General features: G+C 35.0%; 1 protein-coding gene across 1 annotated transcript in view; it reads left to right on the top strand.

The window, feature by feature from the left end:
• The first annotated feature begins 932 nt into the window (after positions 1-932).
• The window catches only part of LOC144973498 (tyrosine-protein phosphatase non-receptor type 13-like), a 51,302-nt gene continuing 29,858 nt past the window's right edge, over positions 933-22,376 (top strand). Inside the window, exons 1-21 of the mRNA XM_078915998.1 lie at positions 933-1,067; positions 2,971-3,132; positions 5,295-5,476; positions 10,093-10,158; positions 10,519-10,611; positions 10,858-10,953; positions 11,287-11,488; positions 12,015-12,166; positions 12,703-12,821; positions 13,313-13,443; positions 14,306-14,444; positions 15,128-15,320; positions 16,094-16,165; positions 16,999-17,167; positions 17,312-17,459; positions 18,171-18,462; positions 18,914-18,964; positions 19,493-19,713; positions 20,432-20,520; positions 21,501-21,619; positions 21,833-21,936. Coding sequence (XP_078772124.1) covers positions 3,000-3,132; positions 5,295-5,476; positions 10,093-10,158; positions 10,519-10,611; positions 10,858-10,953; positions 11,287-11,488; positions 12,015-12,166; positions 12,703-12,821; positions 13,313-13,443; positions 14,306-14,444; positions 15,128-15,320; positions 16,094-16,165; positions 16,999-17,167; positions 17,312-17,459; positions 18,171-18,462; positions 18,914-18,964; positions 19,493-19,713; positions 20,432-20,520; positions 21,501-21,619; positions 21,833-21,936 — 2,771 coding nt within the window. The 5' untranslated portion in view covers positions 933-1,067; positions 2,971-2,999. The remainder of the gene's footprint in view (positions 1,068-2,970; positions 3,133-5,294; positions 5,477-10,092; positions 10,159-10,518; positions 10,612-10,857; positions 10,954-11,286; positions 11,489-12,014; positions 12,167-12,702; positions 12,822-13,312; positions 13,444-14,305; positions 14,445-15,127; positions 15,321-16,093; positions 16,166-16,998; positions 17,168-17,311; positions 17,460-18,170; positions 18,463-18,913; positions 18,965-19,492; positions 19,714-20,431; positions 20,521-21,500; positions 21,620-21,832; positions 21,937-22,376) is intronic.

Genomic DNA, 22,376 nt, shown 5'->3' with positions numbered 1-22,376 from the left:
GGCGTCATGTTTCGTTCTACGTGTTACGTGTTGCTGTTGGTTAGCGATCCTTTGTAAAGCGATTTGAGTACGTTAAGTGGACATTGCGCTATATAAAAGCTCAGGTTTTAAAATGACTTTTCTAGAACATTGCTGAGAGAAGATTATTGTTATCTTAGGGACTATATATAGCTAGGTTAATGGAGCATATGATACATTTGTAAAGAGACCTATCAAGCTCCGAGGTGCAGCCCCGGGATTTCCCGAGCCCTCTGTTGGTTCATTCGGTAGTGATTGCATTGTTGAGTTTGCTAGATCAAGCGGAAACTATTTTGCGAGAGACAAACGTTCTGTCCAAAGGGTAGCAAGTAATTGTTACCATTCACATAAAGCTACTTAAACCGGGATAAGCTTGGACTCTATGGATCTCAAGACTACAAAGGACTACTCTAGGGTATATAACATAGCGTATTTAGGTGTCTTATAAACTATAAATGAAATAAACCTGTTGTTGCTACCAAATCAAATAGGTAGGTATTCTACAAAGGCATCTGGCTTATTTTTAGCGATTATTTCGAGGATAAAACAGAAATAACACAACTGCTAGAATGACCAATGGAAGAGGTAGAGGACGATAAGTAGGTTGAACACACCTATATAAGTATAATGTGGATGTGAGGTCTTTTTCTTATCTATTTGTAAAATAAATTTAACGCTTTCGTGAGGCTGAAAACAAGCCGAAACACGCACCGTAGAAAACACGGAGCTTATATATTTTCACAGCATTTTTTTATTTACTCCTCAAGCGATTAGTCATGATGAAAACAGATGAGTAAACAATAAAAAGGGACAATTACCAATACACACGAATCGGTTTGCTGTGAGTAAAATGAGCAACGGAGATCGGGAAAGAAAAATAATGCGGTCGTTGGCTGGTTGCCAACAGGTGGGCCGTCTGTTGCAGACAGACAGCAGACAGCTTGGAAAATGGCGGAAGTGTCGAAGCGAAATAAACTTCTTTTCGAAATATAACCAGTTTTTCGTAATTTGACACTTCTAAATTCTCTCTTTAAAGTAAAAAGTTTCGAGTAAGTATATTTTTAGATATTTTGGAGTTTATTAGAATTTCGTCACCTCTATGTGCAACGTGTGGAGTGTTTTCCAACGGTACTCACACTCTCACTCACACAGTCCAACAACTCAGTTTGCAACCGCCTCACATAAAATGAAGGCGAATGGGGTAAACTGAAGAAGGACGGTACGAGTACAATTACACGCTTTTAAAATTATCTTTTAATGGTTTTCAGGGACGCTTTTCGTTGGTTTCATTATTGACCGTTTGTTGATATGTTTTATCGGTGTTTAACGATTCTTTTTATTCTAACAATAAGTGACGTGAAGATAGCTAAAGTAAGAGTAAGAGAACAGGAGAATGGAAGGGGGACAACTTAATTTTTTACTATCTAAGCTATCTAGGTAGGAACTTAGCCCTCGATTGCTGACCAGTTGATGTTTGTGTTTGGCCACCCAATTTCTTATCTGCTAAAATTTTTATTTTCATAGTTCGATATTTCAGCTTTGGCTTAGTTTGATCGTCCGTAATTTGACTAGAGTTTTCTGAGCTCATCTGCGTTCCAGATTATTCATCTTGTATTTTTGCTATCTATAATATCATATGAAAGATGACATATTTTAAGGAATGTTCTAATTTGATTCTATTTGATACTATGGAACGTCCCAAGAACCGGGTCTTGTTGAAACAAAAAGATATATATATATATATATATATATATATATATATATATATATATATATATATATATATATATATATATAAGAGAGAGAGAGAGAGCGAGAGAGAGAGAGAGAGAGAGAGAGAGAGAGAGAGAGAGAGAGAGAGAGAGAGAGAGAGAGAGAGAGAGAGAGACTGGCTCTTTAAGCTCTTATACTGAGCTAAACAAGAAGCTAAAATATGGGTTGAATTAGACTCCTAGCATATAACTTGTACTGTATGGCACAGGGAATATATAGCCTATATTGATATTAGACAGCATGGCTTGCTGGGGAAAATAAGAAATATTGTGAAATGCATTGAATCAAGTAAATAAGCAGAAATTTTCTATATTATAACATTCACTTAATATAATTTTTTTTCTGTGGAAAATGAGTATCGTTTTTTACAATCACAAATATTATTATTTCATTGTCCTGATCTTTTATTTTTAGCACTCATTCAACCCTAACACACAGACATTACCAGATTGTGGCAATGGGTGGGTCACACACATTTATCCTTTTTTTTTTTTTTGTGAAGCATGGAAGTCTGACAACTCATTTATTTATAATTCTGAAACTGAAGGCTTAATATTTAATTTAACACAGTTTAAGTTGTTCTGTTCCGGTGGTATTCTTGTGCTATACAACTTTAAAGTTAATTAATGTGTTCGCTCATTTCAAGAATATGTTGTAGGTCCTGAACGTAATCGTTTAGAGACGGTCTCAATTCGAAATATGGCATAACCTTTTTTATATATCAATGATGTATCGCTTATATCAATAGCTCAAAATTCTGCATCCAAGAGACATAAAATGCACTTTTAAGATGAAACTTATTGCAGAGTTTTTCTTCCTGTGTGATGTATTAAATTTTTGCATTTTAATTTTGTTTTGTTTTGTTATGCTCAAAAGAAAAAGATATTGGAGAAATGAATATATTAAACTTATCACACACAATAAAGATTTTAACATTTACAATATCAAAATAGTTATTCTGTGTACTTTTTTTATGACTTTCAATTCGCATTGTCAGGACTTGTTCCATATTTAACAATAGATATTGTGTATAACATTCCATTTGGATCTCCACGTAAGCAAGATGAATTTTTTCCTCTTTGGAAGAGGATTATTACAAAGAAGGTTGAATGAATTTTGAATAACAAGAGAGGATGATGAAACATTTTGTATTCAGTTTATAATTCACTATTTTTTCAGATTGTGAAAGCCCTGTGTAACCAATCAACATGCCTAGTTCAACTTCCTTCCCTCTGAGCATATCAGAGATATTGGAAGCTCAAAAAGGACCGTTTAAAGAGCTTGAGATCTGGGCATTGTTGTGTCAATGTGCTGAAGCGTTGCAGGATATCATTATGAAGGGTAAGAGATATAGATATTATATGCCATGCGTATAGATAGAACGAAGTTGACGTCACTTCAGGTCTTTGTTATTGTTTTTGCCATCCACGTTTATGAGTAATTCTCACTGTATTAACCAGACTATAAATGTTTAACGTTACACATCATTTTGTGTATTGGTACGTTTACGTTATACTTCGGGATGGAAATGTTGTGAGTTTCTTAACCAAGCGCATACTATCTATATCTGAAAAAATCCTAATTGGCCATTCTGTCAGCTCTCACCTTTGTTGAATTGGACCTCTCCTTTAACTTTAAACAATTTCGAGGTCTTTTTGTTAAAATGTTAACAATATCAATTTTGTTGTTCTTTTGCCATTTACATATTAAGAATCAAAACAATTTGTCCATAAGTGAGTTAGATATTTAGCTACTTTTCTTTTCTGGCATACTTTATTAATCTTGAGGAGTGGACTTATCTTTAATCAATAAGCACCCATCTGGATCTTCATATGAACAGTCTTCTCATGACCTAGGTGACTTGTTTAAGTTCACTCATTGCAACAAATGGGACTTGAAGCTGGTGTGTTTGGGTTGCGAGATATTGCTGAGGCAAGCTTCTCCATTTAAAGCCGATAAGGATATTAATTTATATGGCTTAAAAGTAACATTAAGATAACTTGGAAAAGATAATGGATACTTTGCTGTTCTACCTTGTTTTTGTTTTTTTAATTCTGTGTTGGGCACAGTTCATATTCATAACAAAGACAACTAGACAACTCTATTAAGTCTTTGATTCATAACAAAAATTGAGACTCTTACAAACTGTTCTTTGAGTCAGTTTCAATGGTGAATTTGTGGTTTCAAGAATATATTCGAATATGAGACTTGCTATGATTTTTCTTCAGACTGCCATCAGATTAATGTCGATCTAGACTTTTGTAACTGTTAAATTATTGATGTCTGTGGCTGTTTCAGTATTTCAATTGACTTTACTTTTGATTAGAAGCTGACCAAAATTGGCCACGAGGAGAATCGTGTTTCTATTGTTTATTTTTATATTTTATTTTTAGAATAATTTAAAAAAGATAAAATGACAGTTTTTCCTAGTCTAGTCGTTTAAAAAAATAATTACCGAATTGATGAATTTTTCAAGGGGGTCAAAGTGTATGTGGTATTTGTAGTCGAAAATTGGCCTCGAGGAACACTCAGCTCTTAGGCAAAGGGACCGATATTGATCCTTTGTGCAGTTGATATTTTTTCTAACTCCTGTCCATCCAGCAGTGATTGGTCAGCTGGGTCTTTTACATCTGACAGAAAGTACTTTGAAGTAGACTAGCATCCTATTCAAAGGATTGTAATCAATTGCTACTACCCATTTAAAGCCATAGCGATTGGGATAAACTCCGGATTAATTCGTTACAAGGGACGACTATTTTTTACTTTTTTACGTAGGCCATAGTGAAAAATAAGTGGAGTTTTTTTGTTTTTTTGTTTGTTTCTTTTTTGTTTTAAAAAAATGGAAAATCACACTAAACCGTCTCCCATTAAAAACGAAACAAACAAAAAAGAAAAAAAGAAATAACAAACAAACAGTAAACATATTTTCCTCAAGTTTCTATTGGCTCAGTATAAGATATTGAACATCAGAATTTAGTTTGAAACACCCACAGGCATAAAACTCAGAAAAATGGCACCACATCGGTACTATTTGAAATAGAATTTGACTAATATGATCAGTGAATGAAAACCACCTGCATGTTTGGGAAGATTTACTCTTTAAAATTTCTTTTACTTGGACACTGGCTCGGGGCTTCAGCTGAGAGGAAAACATCTGGGTGGATATTTCTTTTATTGAAGATGTTAGTTTGTTTTTTTCTCTGTTCAGTCATCTCTCTGTTTTAGGTCTCTTCTTTTGAGCATTCCCATTTAAAGGATTTTCTGTGCTGGAAGACTGGCAGGGATTTTTTTTAGTCTCAGACTAAAATCAACATTTTTTTCTATATTTCAATCAGTCTCTTTTGATAAACTCTTGTTTCTATAATATTATTTTGACTCTCAACTTTTCTTCCCTATTCACATGATATGAAAGAAAAGTGTGCTGCAATCATCTATAAAATGTTAAAATAACCTTATTATGTAATGAATAATACACTTCATACTTCTTTAAATTTTATTTCCAGGGGACATAGTTTCGACTGGTGGCTTTCGATACATGCTAAGCCCAAATAACCTCATGATTCGAGACAATGGCACAATTGTTTTTACCGAAGGGACTGAAAGCATTTGTGGTACACTTTACTCTGCACCAGAAGTTGAATCTGGTGCTTCTCAAACACCTTTATCAGATACCGGGTTTGAAAAGGCAAGTTATTTAATAATGTATCTATTTTGTTTTGTCCATTTGCATATCTTTTCTGGTTCAGCTAATAGTAATGATACACTTCTGAAATGGAAGACTTTTTCATTTCAAGCGAAAACATTAAAGAATTAAAAAAAAAAAAATGAAAAGCAAAATTAATTATTTCATATGTATGAAAAGCAGATAATACCTCACAATCCTATATATAAATTAATCCTCGATGTCATATGCATGAGGGTGTGTTTGTGTACTGTCACATTGTTGTATTACACACTGTGTGTAGTAGTGATGATAGTCTTCCGATGAATTCTGGGATTTTGGGATATTCTTTGAAATGTTCAGCTATTTTTGCAGTGTCAAACATTTTTTTTTTAAAAACGCACTCATGTGGCTCCACGGCAGAACGATGAAAAAATCACCATCATGTCTTGTGTCAGATTTTGACACCTGTGCTCATTTGCACTAATTTTGGTGACACGCATTTTTATGACGTTAGCCTAGACAGGGTGGCACCATATGTCAATAGTGACACAAGGCCAGTGGTGTCCTTGGATGAATAGATATTGGGTAGGGATTGGAAAGGAAAAAATACAAAATCATATCATATCTCTCTCTCTCTCTCTCTCTCTCTCTCTCTCTCTCTCTCTCTCTCTCTCTCTCTCTCTCTCTCTCTCTCTCTCTCTCTCTCTCTCTCTCTCTCTCTCTCTCTCTCTCTCTCTCTCTCTTTTTTCATGTTATGTTTTTAGAAGTCATCTTGTCATAGAAAGATAGGTAAAATGTGAAAATAAGCAAGGTTGATGATCGACTCGGAAGGCAATTGTTCAAATTATTTTTAATTTACTCTTTTTCCTTTGTTTAGATAGACTATGTTTGCAAGTTCTTAGATATTCACGAGTCTAATTTATAAACTGCATAACCACTAGGTTGCAGTTACAAAGGTATTGTAGTGTGCTTTGTAAAGTTAAAAACAAATATTTTTTTAGCCTTTGGGCCAAACTTTTGTCATCTCTTGATGTAGATAGTGGTATTATTAATATTGTGAGCCTTTAAAATTATTTTCTGGAAAGGACAATTCATTATATTTACAAAATAAGTATATTATATAATGTTATGTGTTCGACAAATGGATGATGCCAAGTCTGCAAAGATAGATCATCATCAAGCCCTACTGCAACCTCCTCGTGGTGTCGAACGGTAACAGGTCAAGCTGGCCAACTGCAGAGGGCGACAAGAATAGGCAATGGCAAACCATTCTTGTAACTTTGCCGAGTTAACTGCATGAATAAGTCCAAAAAGTTAAACGGTGACAGCGTAAAGGGGAGCATGTTTTCACGGAAGACTGCTGCCTCGCTCGGTTGGGAGCGTGATGTTCGTCAGGTCACACCGAACCGTCAGCCAGTTACTAGGCGAAATAAATTTAACAAATGTGACAAAACCAAAATTGGGACATGGAATGTCAGGACCTGTGCCCAAAAAGGAAAACTAAACAACATTCTGAAAGAAATGAAACGGCTCCAAATAAATATTCTTGGCCTGGCAGAGATGAGATGGAAAGAGCAGGGAACCATGTCAAAACAAGAAAACAACATGACATATAAGATCATATGGAGTGGTGGAACCTCTTTCCAAAAAGGAGTAGGGATGATCTTAGACCAAAAATCAACCAAATTTTACAAAGGGCACGTAGCAATCTCAGACAGAGTTTTGCTGGTTAAGCTAAGAGGACCTGTAGTTGACACCAATATTATTCAAGTTTATGCACCAACAGAAGAGGCGACAGATGCAGATATGACAGAGTTTTACCATTCACTAGACAAAGCAAAACGAATGTGTAAATCACAAGAAGTCCTTATGGTAATGGGGGACCTAAATGCTAAGATTGGCAGAGGCAGAGATGGTGACATAATCGGACCACATGGACTCGGAGACAGAAATGAACGAGGAAACATCTGGGCAGATTGGTGTAGAACAAATAAATTAATGATTTCAAACACCTGGTTTCAACAACACCCAAGAAGAACCTGGACATGGCAATCACCAGGGGACAGAGCAAGGAACCAGATAGACTTTATAGCAGTATCATCAAGATTCAGAAATGGCATATTAAATTGCAAAACCTACCCAGGCGCCGATGTAGACAGTGACCATGTCCCAGTTGTTTGTACAATAAGGATAAAGTTTAAAGCTATTCAGAGAACAGCTGGTAGAATAAAGAGGGATTACAGGTTATGCAAAGACAATGGCATACAAACAAAAATGAGAGAAGAATTTGAAAATGCACTCATGATACAAAGCCAAAGTGAACCTGATAATGAAAAATGTGAAAAACAATTTGATATATTCCAAAAGTGTGTCAAAGCAACTGCAGAAAAGCATTTACCAATAGCTCAAATAAACAGCAAAAAGGAATGGATGACAAATGAAATTCTAAACCTATTTGAAGAAAGACGAAAATGCAACAGAGGGTCTGCAGAATACCAAACATTGAACAACCACATTAAATCCAAATGCATCGAGGCACACGAGAACTATCTAGACTGGAAATGCTGCGAAATCGAAAGAGAATACAAACCCAACCCCCAACAAGCTCACCAAAGAATAAAAGAACTATCAGGGAAAAGGAAAAGCAAAGCAGCAGGAAGTTGTATCCAAAACAAACAAGGGGAACTGCTATTTGAAGAACAACATATAGAAAGCCGATGGGTAGAATACATAGGCGAACTGTACAATGATCCAAATAGAAATGAACCACCACTGAAATTCAAAGAACCATTAAGCGGACCAAACATCACCAAAAGTGAAATTGAACATGCCATGGAACGAATGAGGGATGGTAAAGCAACAGGCCCTGATGAAATATCTGTAGAGGTATTAAAAAGCCTAGGAGATCTAGCAATTGATGAACTTCACATATTATTCAACAATATATACAATACTGGGAAAATTCCAGAAGATCTCTGTAACTCTATTTTCATAGCAATACCAAAGAAAGCAGGTGCAGTCAGATGCGAAAATTTTAGAACTATAAGTTTAATAAGCCACATCAACAAAATACTGTTGCGTATAATTATCAACAGGCTAAGGAATAAGATTAACCCCGAAATCGCAGAAGAACAATATGGATTCCAACCTGACAGAGGGACAAGGAACGCAATATACCTCCTCCGTGTTTTAAGTGAAAGAGCTATACAGGTTCAGACCCCACTATACCTCTGTTTTGTCGACTACAAAAAAGCTTTTGATAGAGTACGCCACGAAGAAATACTAAAACAACTGCACTCCATTGGCGCTGATGAGAAAGACCTCAGACTCATGCAAACATTATACTACACCCAGCAGGCATCTATCAAAATCGGAAACTCTACAGGAAATTCCATTCCTATTAAGAAAGGAGTCCGTCAAGGGTGTGTTGCCTCACCAGATCTGTTTAATCTATACCAAGAAACAATCATGAGGGGCATAAATAATATGGAGGGAATAAAAGTGGGAGGTCACAACATAAATAATATAAGATACGCAGACGATACGGTACTCATTGCAACATCAGAAATCCAACTTCAAAAGATTGTTGACAAAGTGGTAGTAGATAGTGAAGCCAAGGGAATGGAAGTGAATATCACCAAAACGGAATGCATGGTAATACAGAAAAACCCCGAAAACAACAACACCTGCAATATAACGATTCACGGCGAGCAACTTACCAACGTAGAAAGTTTTAAATACCTAGGTTCAATAGTGACAACAGATGGAAGATGTAACCGAGACATACGAGCAAGAATAACTCAAGCCAAACAGGCCTTCATGGACCTGGGAAACATTTTGAAAAACAAACAGATGTCGTTCGGGATTAGATTCCGAGTCTTGAAGTGCTACGTGTGGCCAATCTTGTTATACGGATGCGAAAGCTGGACTACAAATGCAGAAACACAAAAGAACATTGAAGCTTTTGAAATGTGGTGCTTGAGAAGGATGCAGAGAATATCGTATACTGCACACAAAACGAACGAAGAAGTGCTAAAACAAACATACCAACAAAGGAAACTAATGCCCTTAATAGTGGATCGACAACTATCCTTTTTCGGACACATAGTAAGGAAAGATAAGAATGAATACCTGGCAAGTTGTGGAAAAATACCTGGTAAACGCGCCCGGGGGAGACAAAGAAAAACACTCATAGACCAACTGAAGGGCTTCACCAGCCTAACAATCCAAGAGCTGTTTGAAAAGGCAAGAGACAGGGAGGAATGGAGAGAGATAATTCATGCAGTATCCGAAGCCTGGACCAGGCATGGAACCTAGAAGAAGAAGAAGAAGATAATGTTATGTAACGTATTGTATATTGTAATTTTTGCTTTTCAGCTTGAGTTTGCCCAATGGACCGATACATTTTCCTCCTTTTGACAAACTGCCATTATCATCACTGATGTAGTAATTTATAGTCATCTAATTACGTCAATAGAGATACTGATTTTTATTTATATTTTATTTATCTAAATACCTCACTTATGATACTGATATTTTTTTTCTGGTCAGAACATGGACATTTAATATTTGATTTTTAAGTATTCATATTTTACCCTCTTCCTCCTTTGTAATGCAACAAATATTCATGTCTTCAGATCTTCGTATTTTCCCTCGGACGTACACTACAAGTTGCTTCAGAGTTTGGGTTGAGAGAAAATGAGGTAAAAACTAAAAACAAACTGTTAATTTACTTTTAATTGAGCCCTCATCAGTTTTCGTGTGGAATAAAGCTGTTTTAATTTTATTGTAGAACAAGTAGTTTTTTCATAGGAATGGTGAAGGACAGGAAAACTATAATTTCATTATTTCTTTATAGCTATTTGATGAGATGCTTACTACCATTCCAAAGCAGAAAATTATATCAACCAAATGTATTGTATTGTGTTTTCACTTAAACCTAAAATGTACATCAATCAGCCAATCAATTTTAGAAGAATGTTTAATGCACCAGTTGCCGTCACCTTTTCATTACATTGTTCTTTTTTTTCTTTCTTTCTTTTTTTTTTTTTTCCATTCCTCAGATCTTGGGAATTAGTTATGACCTTGACTCACTTCTCCAGGCAATGACCAAACGAAATGCCACCCTTCGCATTGGATTGATGCATATTTTGGAGGTAATATTAATATAAGTCATTTACAATTCATTATGACACACATACTGTAAATAAGTTAATTAAAGATGCACTTACCAGCCCAAGTTACTAATAGTCAACTATTTCAATAGCAGTTTCAAGGCATTTCCCTACCACGCTTGTATATTACATTAGACTTCAGGACAGAGATATAGCGTACAAAGTATGCCAATGGTGGTTAGTTAACTTTGGTGAATTAACTTTCAAAACTTTGAATATCATCCACAGGCTTGTTCTATGGAAGCCTCCCAGAATCCACAGCAGCCCCCTCACTCAGTCACCCTGGCGCGGTTATATAAAACTGTTGTCAGTTCAAGTGGCAAGGTTTGTTCATCTTCTTATTGGAAAGTTAAGAAAAGAAAAACAATTTTGCAATATGAATATTTCAATCATGTCAGCACCACCAGCCCCATATGTTTTCGATAACATTGAATTTGAGATTTGTGATAACCTTATTTATTAGTATACTTGCCCAATGGTCAGCATTCTAATATCTGATCACTTCCATGTTGGTATTCACAAAGTTGAGATAACATTAAGAAAAATTTTCGGACTAAAATGTTTGCAAAATGATTTGAAGTCACAATTAGTAAGAGCACTGTGTACAACTTGTAACGCAAAATTGGCTATTTTGAATCTTACTATTCTATTTTTCAGCCATCCTATGACAGCAGCTATGGAAGTGACTACAGTCATAAACACAGTAGTAAAACTGGTGGTGTCAGGCAGGGCAGGTTGAGAAGGCCCCGTCAACAGTTACGTCACAGAAAGACTGACAGACATTCGTCTGAGTCGCCTCCTACCTCAAAATCTAGATCTAGATCACGTTCACGATCTAGAAGGAACTACGAGGGCCCAGGTATGTATATGAAAATATGTTATAAGATCCATCTGTTGTTAACAGTGTGTCTGATATGGAGTTATCCATCAGACATACAACTTTATTCTCTTTTCTTAACCTAGATGTGTGTTGCTTTAATACTGTGATTTGTCACCACCAGGCATATTTTTATTGTAATTTATATTACAATACTATATATTTCAACCAATCGTGTACTAGTTCTTTTGTTGATAATGTTAGAGACAAAGAATATGATTTAAATTACTTTTGTAAGAAAGTACAGTGATGGGATGTAATGTTCACAATGTTGAGTCTGCTTCCTGTTTCAAACACTTAATAACTTAAAGTATTGATAATGACATATTCGTAATGGAAAAGTATCTTATTTTTATTGAATCTGAAAATGGTCGAAACATTTTTTATTTATTAATTGAAAATAGGGTATATTCATTTATTTTGTCTAGAATATTATTCTGATTACCAAGACTAACTAAATGCAGATGTATTAAATTAGATTTCGTATCATTTCGCAATATTTCAATAGATGACTTGTCCCATGGAAGGGATGTTGGAGGTATTTTTGATACCAGCGCCTTTTCTGATATTGCATCCAGCGCTGATCTCAATTCCTCCATGATTTCAACAGCCAGTGAACAGTCTGATCTCCCTCCAAGGCAAACCACCAGGAATTTACAGGTATTTTCATTTGAAACTAGAGATGCCGTAATGAGTCAATAAGACAGAGAGAAAAATAATATGAGTAAATGTGACTCATATATATATATAAGACACATTCACTCTTTTTATTTTTCTCTCCATTTTCATCAGAAACCTTTGTCTGATTCTCATTGGCATTTCTACAGTGAACAATCTCCATTCAAATGCTGGACTCATTTGTTGAAAAATTTATATAAAAAGAGCTGTCAAAGGTCAAAGGTGACTTAACTGATGATCAAAAGTACTTTAATTTAATTTGCATTGGATGATGTCAGGAAAAATAATTGAGCAAATTTCTCCTGTGATTAGATATTTGCTTGTTTCACACGAGTTAACCTCAACAATTTATATATTTATGTTAATACAGTGTTAAGTATATCATACAAATTTGGAATCAACTTTAGGCTTGAACTTTTGTAAGGATCTAGTTTCTTTTAACCGCTTATTCAATGTATCAACTTGTTAAAATTTAAAGTTATCTTTTGACATTTTGAAATATTTTGTTCCTCCATCAGGTACCTCCATATTCAGCCAGCCATTCAGTCCAAGGCTTGCTGGGCCTACGTCAAGGTAGTCCAGCCTATCAAAAGTATATTCTCCTGAAGGAAAGGCAGATGCGGCTAAGACAAGCCAGGTAATTTTTAAAAAATAAAAATTATTGTTACTTTGTAGCTGGCCTTCCTGAGTCAGCGAATCCAATTCGTGCTATCTTCATTTTCCAAAAAGAATTAACACAACACCATTGTATTAAGATACAGGTAGGCATTTCAACTCTTTATGATCCTAGTGTTTGGATTTAGAATATTTTGCTAAATTATGTAAAGAGAACAGCTGTGAGCATTATTTTGTTTTAAATCATTATTTTGTTAGGGTTTTTGTTTGTTTGTATGAGAACACTTTCATAAATTGCTTTTATAAATACTTTTGATATTATTACACCAATTTAGATTGTTTTGTCACCATTCACATCTTGTTTTTCCATAGGTTTCTACAACTCAGCTTCATTCTTAATGCACCAAAGTTAATAGGTTTCCTTTTAAAAATGTTTACACCACAGGATATGATTCCTCATGCATTCCAACTTTCCTCCATGTACCATCTAAAGGATATTTGTATTGTTTCTAGGTCAGGGCAAGGCAGTTCCGCTCTGAATGATGTTAGAAGCAGGCTGATGACACCAACCTTGCAGTCTCACGATGCAATGGACAGAATGTCAGATACGCGATCAATGGCCTCTCTTATTTCATTTACACTCGGTATGTTGGAACATTATTGTTAATTACAGGGGTATCTAAGATGATTCAATTACTTCTACATTCTTGTTAAGTACACGGGAAAAACCCTTGAGGTGAAGTCACTTTGGAAACAAGAACTTTTCAAGATTTTTTATTGCAGAGATTTTTAGTCGCATTCAGTCTTGTCAAGCTAAGAGTAATGCCATTCAAAGAAAATACTTTCCACAAATGAATTCAGTCGGGCAAAGAAATATATATTATTGTTGTCAGTAGTCCTTTAGAGCCATATATTAAAGTGCAGAGTTTATTTCAGTTGCAGCAGCTTGAAGCAGACAGAATGATTGCTCACCAGCCTATCGCAAAATACTTTCCACCATGTCTAATGCCCTAACTACCCAATCTCAGCTAGGAGGACAGAGGGTTCAGAAAACAAACCCATGACTTCAGCGGGACAGCTACCAATCCCTTTGCTTGTGAGATGAGTGCTTTAACAATTGAGCTATCAGGGCCACCCTAAATGCTGCCAGCCAATGAGCTTATTTTTATTAGTTTACATGTTGTTTTAGTTACCATCATAAATTTACTGCACATCACTTTGCTGGTACATTCCCTTCAAAATTGATTTTGATGTTATGGTCACTTGTTTCGATTCTTATTCTTTTCCTGACCATTTATTTTTCTAATTTTTATTTGTTATGTTTTTATGAAAAAACTGTAATATATGAAATTTAAGATAGTTTAAGGGCAATTTAAATATAACATTATTTTTTTACAGAGAAAAGCAAACAAATTGCTTAGGAATAGGTAAATATCGCCTGTGATGTTGAAAAATATTTTAAGGCAGGTTACTCAAATTTTTTTTTTTTTTTAAAAACATTTTCAGGAACATATAGGCCAGATCTTCACGAGAACTTTGGATCAGAGGCAGCCATTAATTACAACTCTGCAACAGATGTTGACAGTTACTTTGACAGTCAAACTTCACTGGCGCCAAGTAGTGACACATCCAAGAATGTCATGAGGTTTGTCACATTTCATTCAGTTTTCTTAGTCTGCAGAGTGAAAATGTTTCTGCCTGAAGTTTGACAAAGTAAGAAATAGAAAACGATGAAGTCAAATGTAAGCTACAGTTATATCAACAAAGCAAATGTTTTGGGTTTCCTCCTTTATCAGTAGTGTAGACAAATAATGATTCGTAAGTGCAAGCTGTTGATTACAGAGAAAATCAAAGAAAAATTGAAGCTTACAATTGCTTTCAACTTCATCATTGTGGATTTTTTTTTACACTGTTTTGCTCTTGTAACAACCAGTTGAGATGACAAAGAGATAAGTCACTGTTTGTAAACTATAGATAATTTATTAAGTAAAATCTGTTGGTTAGGACGCCATAAATCTGAAACAATTCATGTATACCCAAAAAGTTATGTTTGTTATTTTATTTATCATAGTTTAAACTTATATTACTGGTCTTCTCTAATCAGTTAATTGGAATAAAAATTAACTAATTGGAAAGACTATTCTGAAGAAATGGACAGTCTTAGCTTGAAAGTCATTCTTGTGGTTGATTGCTTGAAATGTTTTATGCTAGATAGATTGTTTTGATACTACTTTGTTTTCTTTTTGACGTCTTATAACAAATGCCACAAATTGGAGAGAAAAAAAAAGAAAAATATCTTTTGATTCATTGTTTTCAACTTTCTGATAGAGCCCAAAAAGATGATGTAAGCAAAGAATTCTACGTTAAAAAAGCTACAACCCAACAAGAATTCCAAGCTTCAACACAAACGCAACCACAACAGAAACGTAAAAAGGAGAAACAGAACGAAACAAAAGACAAAAGTGAAAAACAGCCTGTTTTAATTCAGTCAGTGGTTGAACAGAAAATGCCTAAGCAAAGGGTAAGGAGTGAATAAGTTCTGTCTGTTCAATGTTCTATATATCAACTTATATTTTTGTCGACCAAGTAATTCTAATACACTTCTTTTATTTATTCTATTATGTCAATTCCCTTCCCCTACTTGATGGGCAATGTGGAACGAGTTGTAAATAAAGTATATTCTTTATAGAAATTGGTAAGTTTTATATGCTTTGAAATGTGTGTGGAAAATATAAAGTAAAGTATTTGAAGAGCAATGATATGACAAACAGATTTATATTTGTTTTTATTAAGGTATTAATTAATTAGAGTTATTGTCAGACCAGCAAGTTATAATATACATAAAATGATAATATGAACCAGCACTCAGTGTTCTGGTCTATTTAGAATTTAAAAAAAGACTATTTAAGATTTGCCTTGTCATAAGGCAGGAAAAGAAATAATGTCGAAAACGAAACATTTACGTTTTGAATTTGAAATAAGTATTAATTGAAAATTTTGTTTTGGTAACTGTATAACAGGTTAGAAATATGACTCGCATTATATTTGATTTGACTTCTTGCCTACAAATAACAATGTGAAATTGAATGTAATCTTCAATTTAATATACGAAAACAGTTAAAATGGATGTTTCGGGTTTCCACTTTATCAACAAAACAGGATGAATGAAACACTACAGACAAATGAGATTAATGTGGTTGTGGCGTTGTTAAGATGAATAAACAAATAAACATGAATGAGAAGAGGAAATAGAAGGAGAAAAATAAACTTATTCTATATTTTTTTGTTTTTCAGGAGTATTATGGACCTGAGTTTGTTCATAAGTCAAGAAAACCTGCATTCAAAATTGTCATACCTTTTCAAGATGTAAGTATATTATATGTTGCATAATTCGTTATTGTTGATGCTCAGTGGCTCAATAGGTGTGTTGTCTTGTTACAAATGTTAAGCAATGTTAAATGTGGTCAGTGGCTGGATGAGTGACTGATAATGGAAAATTCTGGTCCTAACGTTGTATTCTAGGGTCAGGCAATTAACACATTTTCCCCACTTGACTGTGAGAATGGTTTCCTGGCTATAGGCAGTGACGGATATTGTAAGAATGTTAGTACTAAAAGGATGTCTAAAAGGCGACTGGCTCTGTATGACATGGAAATATGGTTTCATAGGGCCTGTTGGGAGAATAAGTGAAATATTGTGAAGTGTATTGAGGATGATAAACCCTTGGAAATGCGCTATATAAATGTTCATATTTATTTTATTTTTATTATTCACACTATTTTATAGGATGTTTTTATTCCATATTTTCAGCTGCCCACTGTTAAACATTACATATTACCTCTAACTTCACTTTTACAATTTGATTGCAAATTATTTCCCCCACAAGTGCGTATAATCCACCATAATTTATTTGCTTCTGTACATGAGCATTCCATTCACTTTCCTACAAGTAGATGACAGGCACCAATATTTTATGCTTATCAATGCTTATCATAGGAAACAAGACGAAAACAAATCAGATATAAAACAAAAATGAATAGCATTGAGACTTGTCTATAACAGAGAAAAGCATGGACACTAACTCACAGTAAATACATGTATGATAATGATAGTTATAGTGATTGATGATGACAATGATAACAATGGTTGGAAACTTTGAATATGAATATTAAAAGTTCCATCATCAATTTTGTTCTCAGACTTCCAAAGGACCATCGCACATACGCCATTTAACGGTAGCCCACTTAACTGGGCAGAAGTTTGAGGTAGCTCTTGACCCAAGCACAACAGCTAGACAACTGATGGATACTATTATCTCTCACACGGATTTGGATGACTTCTTCTTTTTTGGACTAACCTATATGTGTGGTAAGTAAGAGTCTCAATGAAATTATTAGGCAAATAAACTCTTATTTTATTACATCACTTGCTTGTATTTATTTATTTATTTATTTTTTGGTGCTCATTTAATTCTTATTAATACTCTATTATTTTTTCTACATCTGACTACAGAGGGAGAACATTTCTTCCTGGATGCAGACACCAAAGTCCACAAAGTTGCACCAGACGGATGGAAAGAAGGACCCAAAGGTCACCCACCTGTGACCTTTACCCTCTATGTTAGGGTCAAGTTTTACCCTGATTCTCTGAGTGATTTTCGGTAAGTGTCACCACGAAATTGTTATTTCGTCAGGAGTGATTTGTGAAACTAGATTTTAAATTGAACTAATAATAATAAGAAAGCATTGATTTAAGTGAATATTTTGTGTGCATGTGTTTGTCAGTTTGTTTGTTTGTTTATTTGTTTGTTTGTTTTTTTTTTAATGTAAATTTAATTTAGTTTTTAATTCCCCCCCCCCCCCTTTCATTTCATGATTGAAAGATATGCTTACAAAATTCATTCTAATAAAGTACCAGGCAGAGATGCCTTAACAGTTGGGTCTTGGGTTTAACTCCCTGTTGCCGCAAAAGTTGTTGTTCTCTATTGTATACTGGACTTTTCTACTCAATTCATTTCTTTTTAATATAACAAAATATTACACATAGATATGGTATACTTGTCCTCTAGAGTGGATCCTGCAAGGAAAATGAATAAAGGATGGATGCTTTAGGAAAGACGTGGTATAGGATAAAGAGGATAGAGGGAATAGATGATGTCTTGTTAGGGTTCTATACCCTGATCCAAAATGAGAAAGACTATGATGGTGATGATACATATGATGTTAAAACTTAAGTGCAATATCCACTAAACGTGCTCAAAGCGCTTTACAAATGGTTGATAATGATGATGATACATACATATGATGATGATGATAATGAAGATAGTGGTAATGATGATTATTATTGAATGGATTGATTTCCTCCATTACAGACACACCAGTAGCTATCATCTGTTGTACCTTCAGTTGAGAAAAGACATAATAGAGGAGAGGACTGTGTGCCCTACGGACATCCTCACAAAGCTGGCTGGCCTTGCAATGCAAGTGGAATATGGAGATCACAACTCGGCCACAATGGGCCAGAATTATTTTCAGGCAGAGCAGTACTTTCCTGCTCGAAGCGTTCGCAGACTTGGTTCTTCCTACGTCTACAGCGCTGCTGTCCAACAGCACAAAGCATGTGCTGGTATTGCATCTTCACAGGCAGAAATTGAATTTATTAAAGTGAGTATTTAGGAGATTCATTATATTAAAGTAATTATGATGCTTCTCTTTGTTGGTGTTGGATAGTCCTCCATAAGCAATTAGGCCCATGCCCATGAAGCTGGAGTTTATTCCGGTTTCTATAGCGTGAAACGAGCTACCCTTTGGATAGGACGCAAGTTTATTGCAAAGTACTTGCTGCCAGATCTAACAACCCCAGCCACCCAATCACTGTTGAGTCCTTGGAAAAGACTCTTTACTCACATTCTCTCACCGTATTCAGGTGTAAAATGAGTATCTGGCGGTTAACAGCGTTGTTTCTGTTGTAAAAATTGTAATATCGCCTAACAGACGTCATGTCTTATTATATGTTATGTGTTGCTGTTGGTTAGGAACCCTTTGTAAATCGCTTTGAGCACGTTTAGTGGATATTGTACTATATAAAAGTTTTTTGTTTTTTTTACTCTTACAGCATTCAAAGAATTTGCCTGAGTATGGTATTCATTTTCACAAGCTTTTTAAGGTAAGACTTATCTTTAGTTGTCTGGTGCAGTATTGGCAAACCTTGGATGTAGATCCATTAAGCATGTATGCCCCGGACCTCAAGGCTCTAAATAAGCCCATCTTTGTTTTTTTTTTATACTCCTATATCCATTGCTTTCTTGCTCAGGTATGAGATTATTGATTTTGTTTGAGGTCTAAGTTCATCTTTGGCCTTTGCAAATTCACGTAACTCTCGACCCAAAATCCTTTGATTATCCCATTATTGTGGGTTTTTATTGGTGCCTAAATGACCGGAAGGTGCAAGAAGTGTAAAATTCCTAAAAAGAAAAAAAAATGTTTTAGAAATAAAGCTGAAGAATAAAATTTTCATATGATCTATAATCCACAATTCTTTTGCTTCACATATTTTAAATTATGTTCCCAGAAATCCTTACTGAAATAAACAATATCATTGATTTCCATATCAGTTAAGCAGTTGTAGTTTTATAGTAGTATTTGACCATTCCTTTCCATAACTTGATGTATTTTTGTCATATAATGATTGCAGTCAAAATCACAGGCAAATGGCATTGTCTGGGTGGGTTTGTCGCAGCATCATCTAGTGCTGGCAGAGGCAGATGGACATTCGAGAGTGATTAGGCAAGATTATCTGTGGAATGCCCTCATGAAGATCTCCTTCAACAAGCGTCGATTCAGCATACAGCCCAAGGTGGAAGTGGCCAAGGGAAAACCACCCAAAATCAATTTCTACACAAATTCTCACAGAAAGTAAGTCGTGGGGTGGGGGAGGGAGGAGAGAGGAGACAGATGGAAGGACCAACTTTATTTAACTGGAAGTCTGCTGCTCTTCCATGTCTTCTGGGGGGGGGGGGGGGGGGGGGGGGGGAGGAGACAGATGGAAGAGCAGCAGCAGACTTCCAGTTAAATAAAGTTGGTCCTGTCTCTTTGTGAACCATGGTCTTGGAGAAAATAATTAGCAATAGACTAAGGTTCTGCTCATGGAAAGAAGACTATTCTTTTCATCTGTATCAGGCCACAGAAACAGGGATAGACTGGTTCTAAACATGACATATAATTTGGTACAAGTGAGCAAAATGTATATCATTGAAGGAGTTCAAAAGATAGCAGTTAGATACTTTTGACAAACTAAATGCAGTTTTAAAATTCATTTTTTTATAGCAACTCACGACCTGATGACAGAGGTTACAAATAAGCAATGAAGAAGGAAATAAGTCGTAATATTGATCTGAAATGTTGTATAGTTTTGAAAGAACTTTCATTTATATTGGAAAGTATCTGCATTAGCCTTTTGAGATGTGATTCCATGGATCACATATAGTATTTCTCAATGATATGGCTCACAGTTTTGAAAATTCTTTGCACTTTACTGGGATTGCTGTCAATGATTTCTTCACTCAAAAACACAAAATCACATTTTCAAATCAGAGAAATACAGGCTACTATGATTTTTATTGTTTTTTCAAAGGGGACGGTACCTGCTTCAGTTTTCTACTGATCAACACCGCTTTCAAATCAGAATGAGAACTCGACCCAGTAATATGGAGACTTTAACTGGTGAGTATGAAAACCTCTAAATCACATTGGAAATTTTATTAAGTATGATTTTTGAAGTATTCATTTGTCTCCTCTTCATAATCTTTTTGTGTGCTTTTTTTTTCTACACCCCCTCCCCAATTTCCATCTTTTTTAAAACTATATAAGTAATTTTAACTTGAGTATTATCAAATAATACCTAATAAATGATACCTTTTACCTAATAAATGCAAACCACCCTTGACTTTTCTACTCCACCTGGTGAGGCAGACAACAAAAAAACCCAACTTTTTTCTCTCTCACAGTATTACGTTTTGTGGTTTTTCAGCACATCTTTATCAGCATAAATTAAAAAGTGGCACCTTCCATCTTCTTTGTTGTGGAAAAGAGAAGGGGTGAAACATGACTGATCAGACATCAAGGTGTATTCTTTTTGCCCAAATGTGTACTTAGGTGTTTTGAATTGAATTTTTGCATTTCTGTGCCCTTGAATTGGATTCATTGGAATTCTTCCCTCTACAAACTAAATCTATTACCTTACTCCCCCCCCCCCCCCCCCACTTCCACTTTCCCTTCCCTCTCCTTCCCCCATATACAACAAAATTTTTCATGCCTTGGGAGCCTCAATTATTCATAATACAGTAATACTGATGTAATTCGTTACTATTTAATAGTGAAACTGAAGTGTTTCCAGTTATACCATTCTTCATCTGATTGTAAATCAGGCCAAATCATTTTCACCATAAGGTTATCAGCTAAGTCAGGTTCTCATTGTTACTGCTGTATTTAGTAAAAAAGTGTAAGAGATAAGTCTTGACCGAATGGTATGCAGATAAAATTGCCACAAGGAAGTACAACTCGAATAGAAGAACTCCGAGTGTAATAGAAATGTAGTATAATGGTTTAAAATTGGTTAAATATTCATTCAAATTTAAAGGCATTTAAATTTCAGTTCGTTGGCCATACAATACAGTAATTTTTCCCCCTCATTTTCTCCCTAGGCGATTTAGGTGTAGAAATAGCCATACCACCACAGACCACAGAGATTGGAGTTGGAGACGATGTCATCCTACAGGATGAAATGATGATGGTCCCTGCCTTGGTAGAACCCAGTCAACAGGTATAATAACCATTCTCATGAAAAGATAAGGATAGTGAACGCTTTATGTGTAGTTGTATGAATACTTATAAAACATTTGTATCTGTATTTTAAGATAATTTTTAAAAAAAGTTATGTCCCAAATAAATCAGAATGCATTAGAGTTAGAGTGATTTTATCATATCATTAGAGTTCAGGAAATTTATTGTTGTATATATTTTTATTTTATTATAGCCATTACCTATTGATGAAGATGATGAAGATGACTTTGAAGATGAGAAGGAGAGCATTTCTTTGCCAAGCACGACGGCTGAACATGCCCCTTTGAAGTACACAAGGTCTGTATCCATAACTTTACCATTTATTGTCTTGAATGAGGTCTACACAAGTGCAATCATTTAGATGATTTTCTTTGTAATGCATGCATCATGTCATTTTAAGAATCAATATAAGCTAGAGCATCATATCACATAGTTAATTTTAATTTGTTGAATTTCATGTAACAAAATACTTCCTTAACTATTATTCATTCAGATCTGCATCAAAATTCGTTTGGTATTGATTATCTCCTTTTCTTCTTGGTATCCAATTTTTATTTTGTCCAGCTTCATTCATAACCCATAAATGAACTATCTTGAAACATGTTACCTATCTCACTTGTCTGGCTTCGTTTATAGTTGATAAATGAGCTATCGTTGTACCGGGTTACACACATACAGTCTTTATTTTTGCAGTCTTCATTCCTCTCTTTATCATGATTATGGATCTGGGCTAACCG

This window comes from Berghia stephanieae, chromosome 5, assembly GCF_034508935.2.
Source record: "Berghia stephanieae isolate SIO BIC M18660-M18661 chromosome 5, UCSD_Bste_1.3, whole genome shotgun sequence".
Lineage (NCBI taxonomy): Eukaryota > Metazoa > Mollusca > Gastropoda > Nudibranchia > Aeolidiidae > Berghia > Berghia stephanieae.
This window is presented reverse-complemented; position numbering and strand designations above follow the sequence as displayed.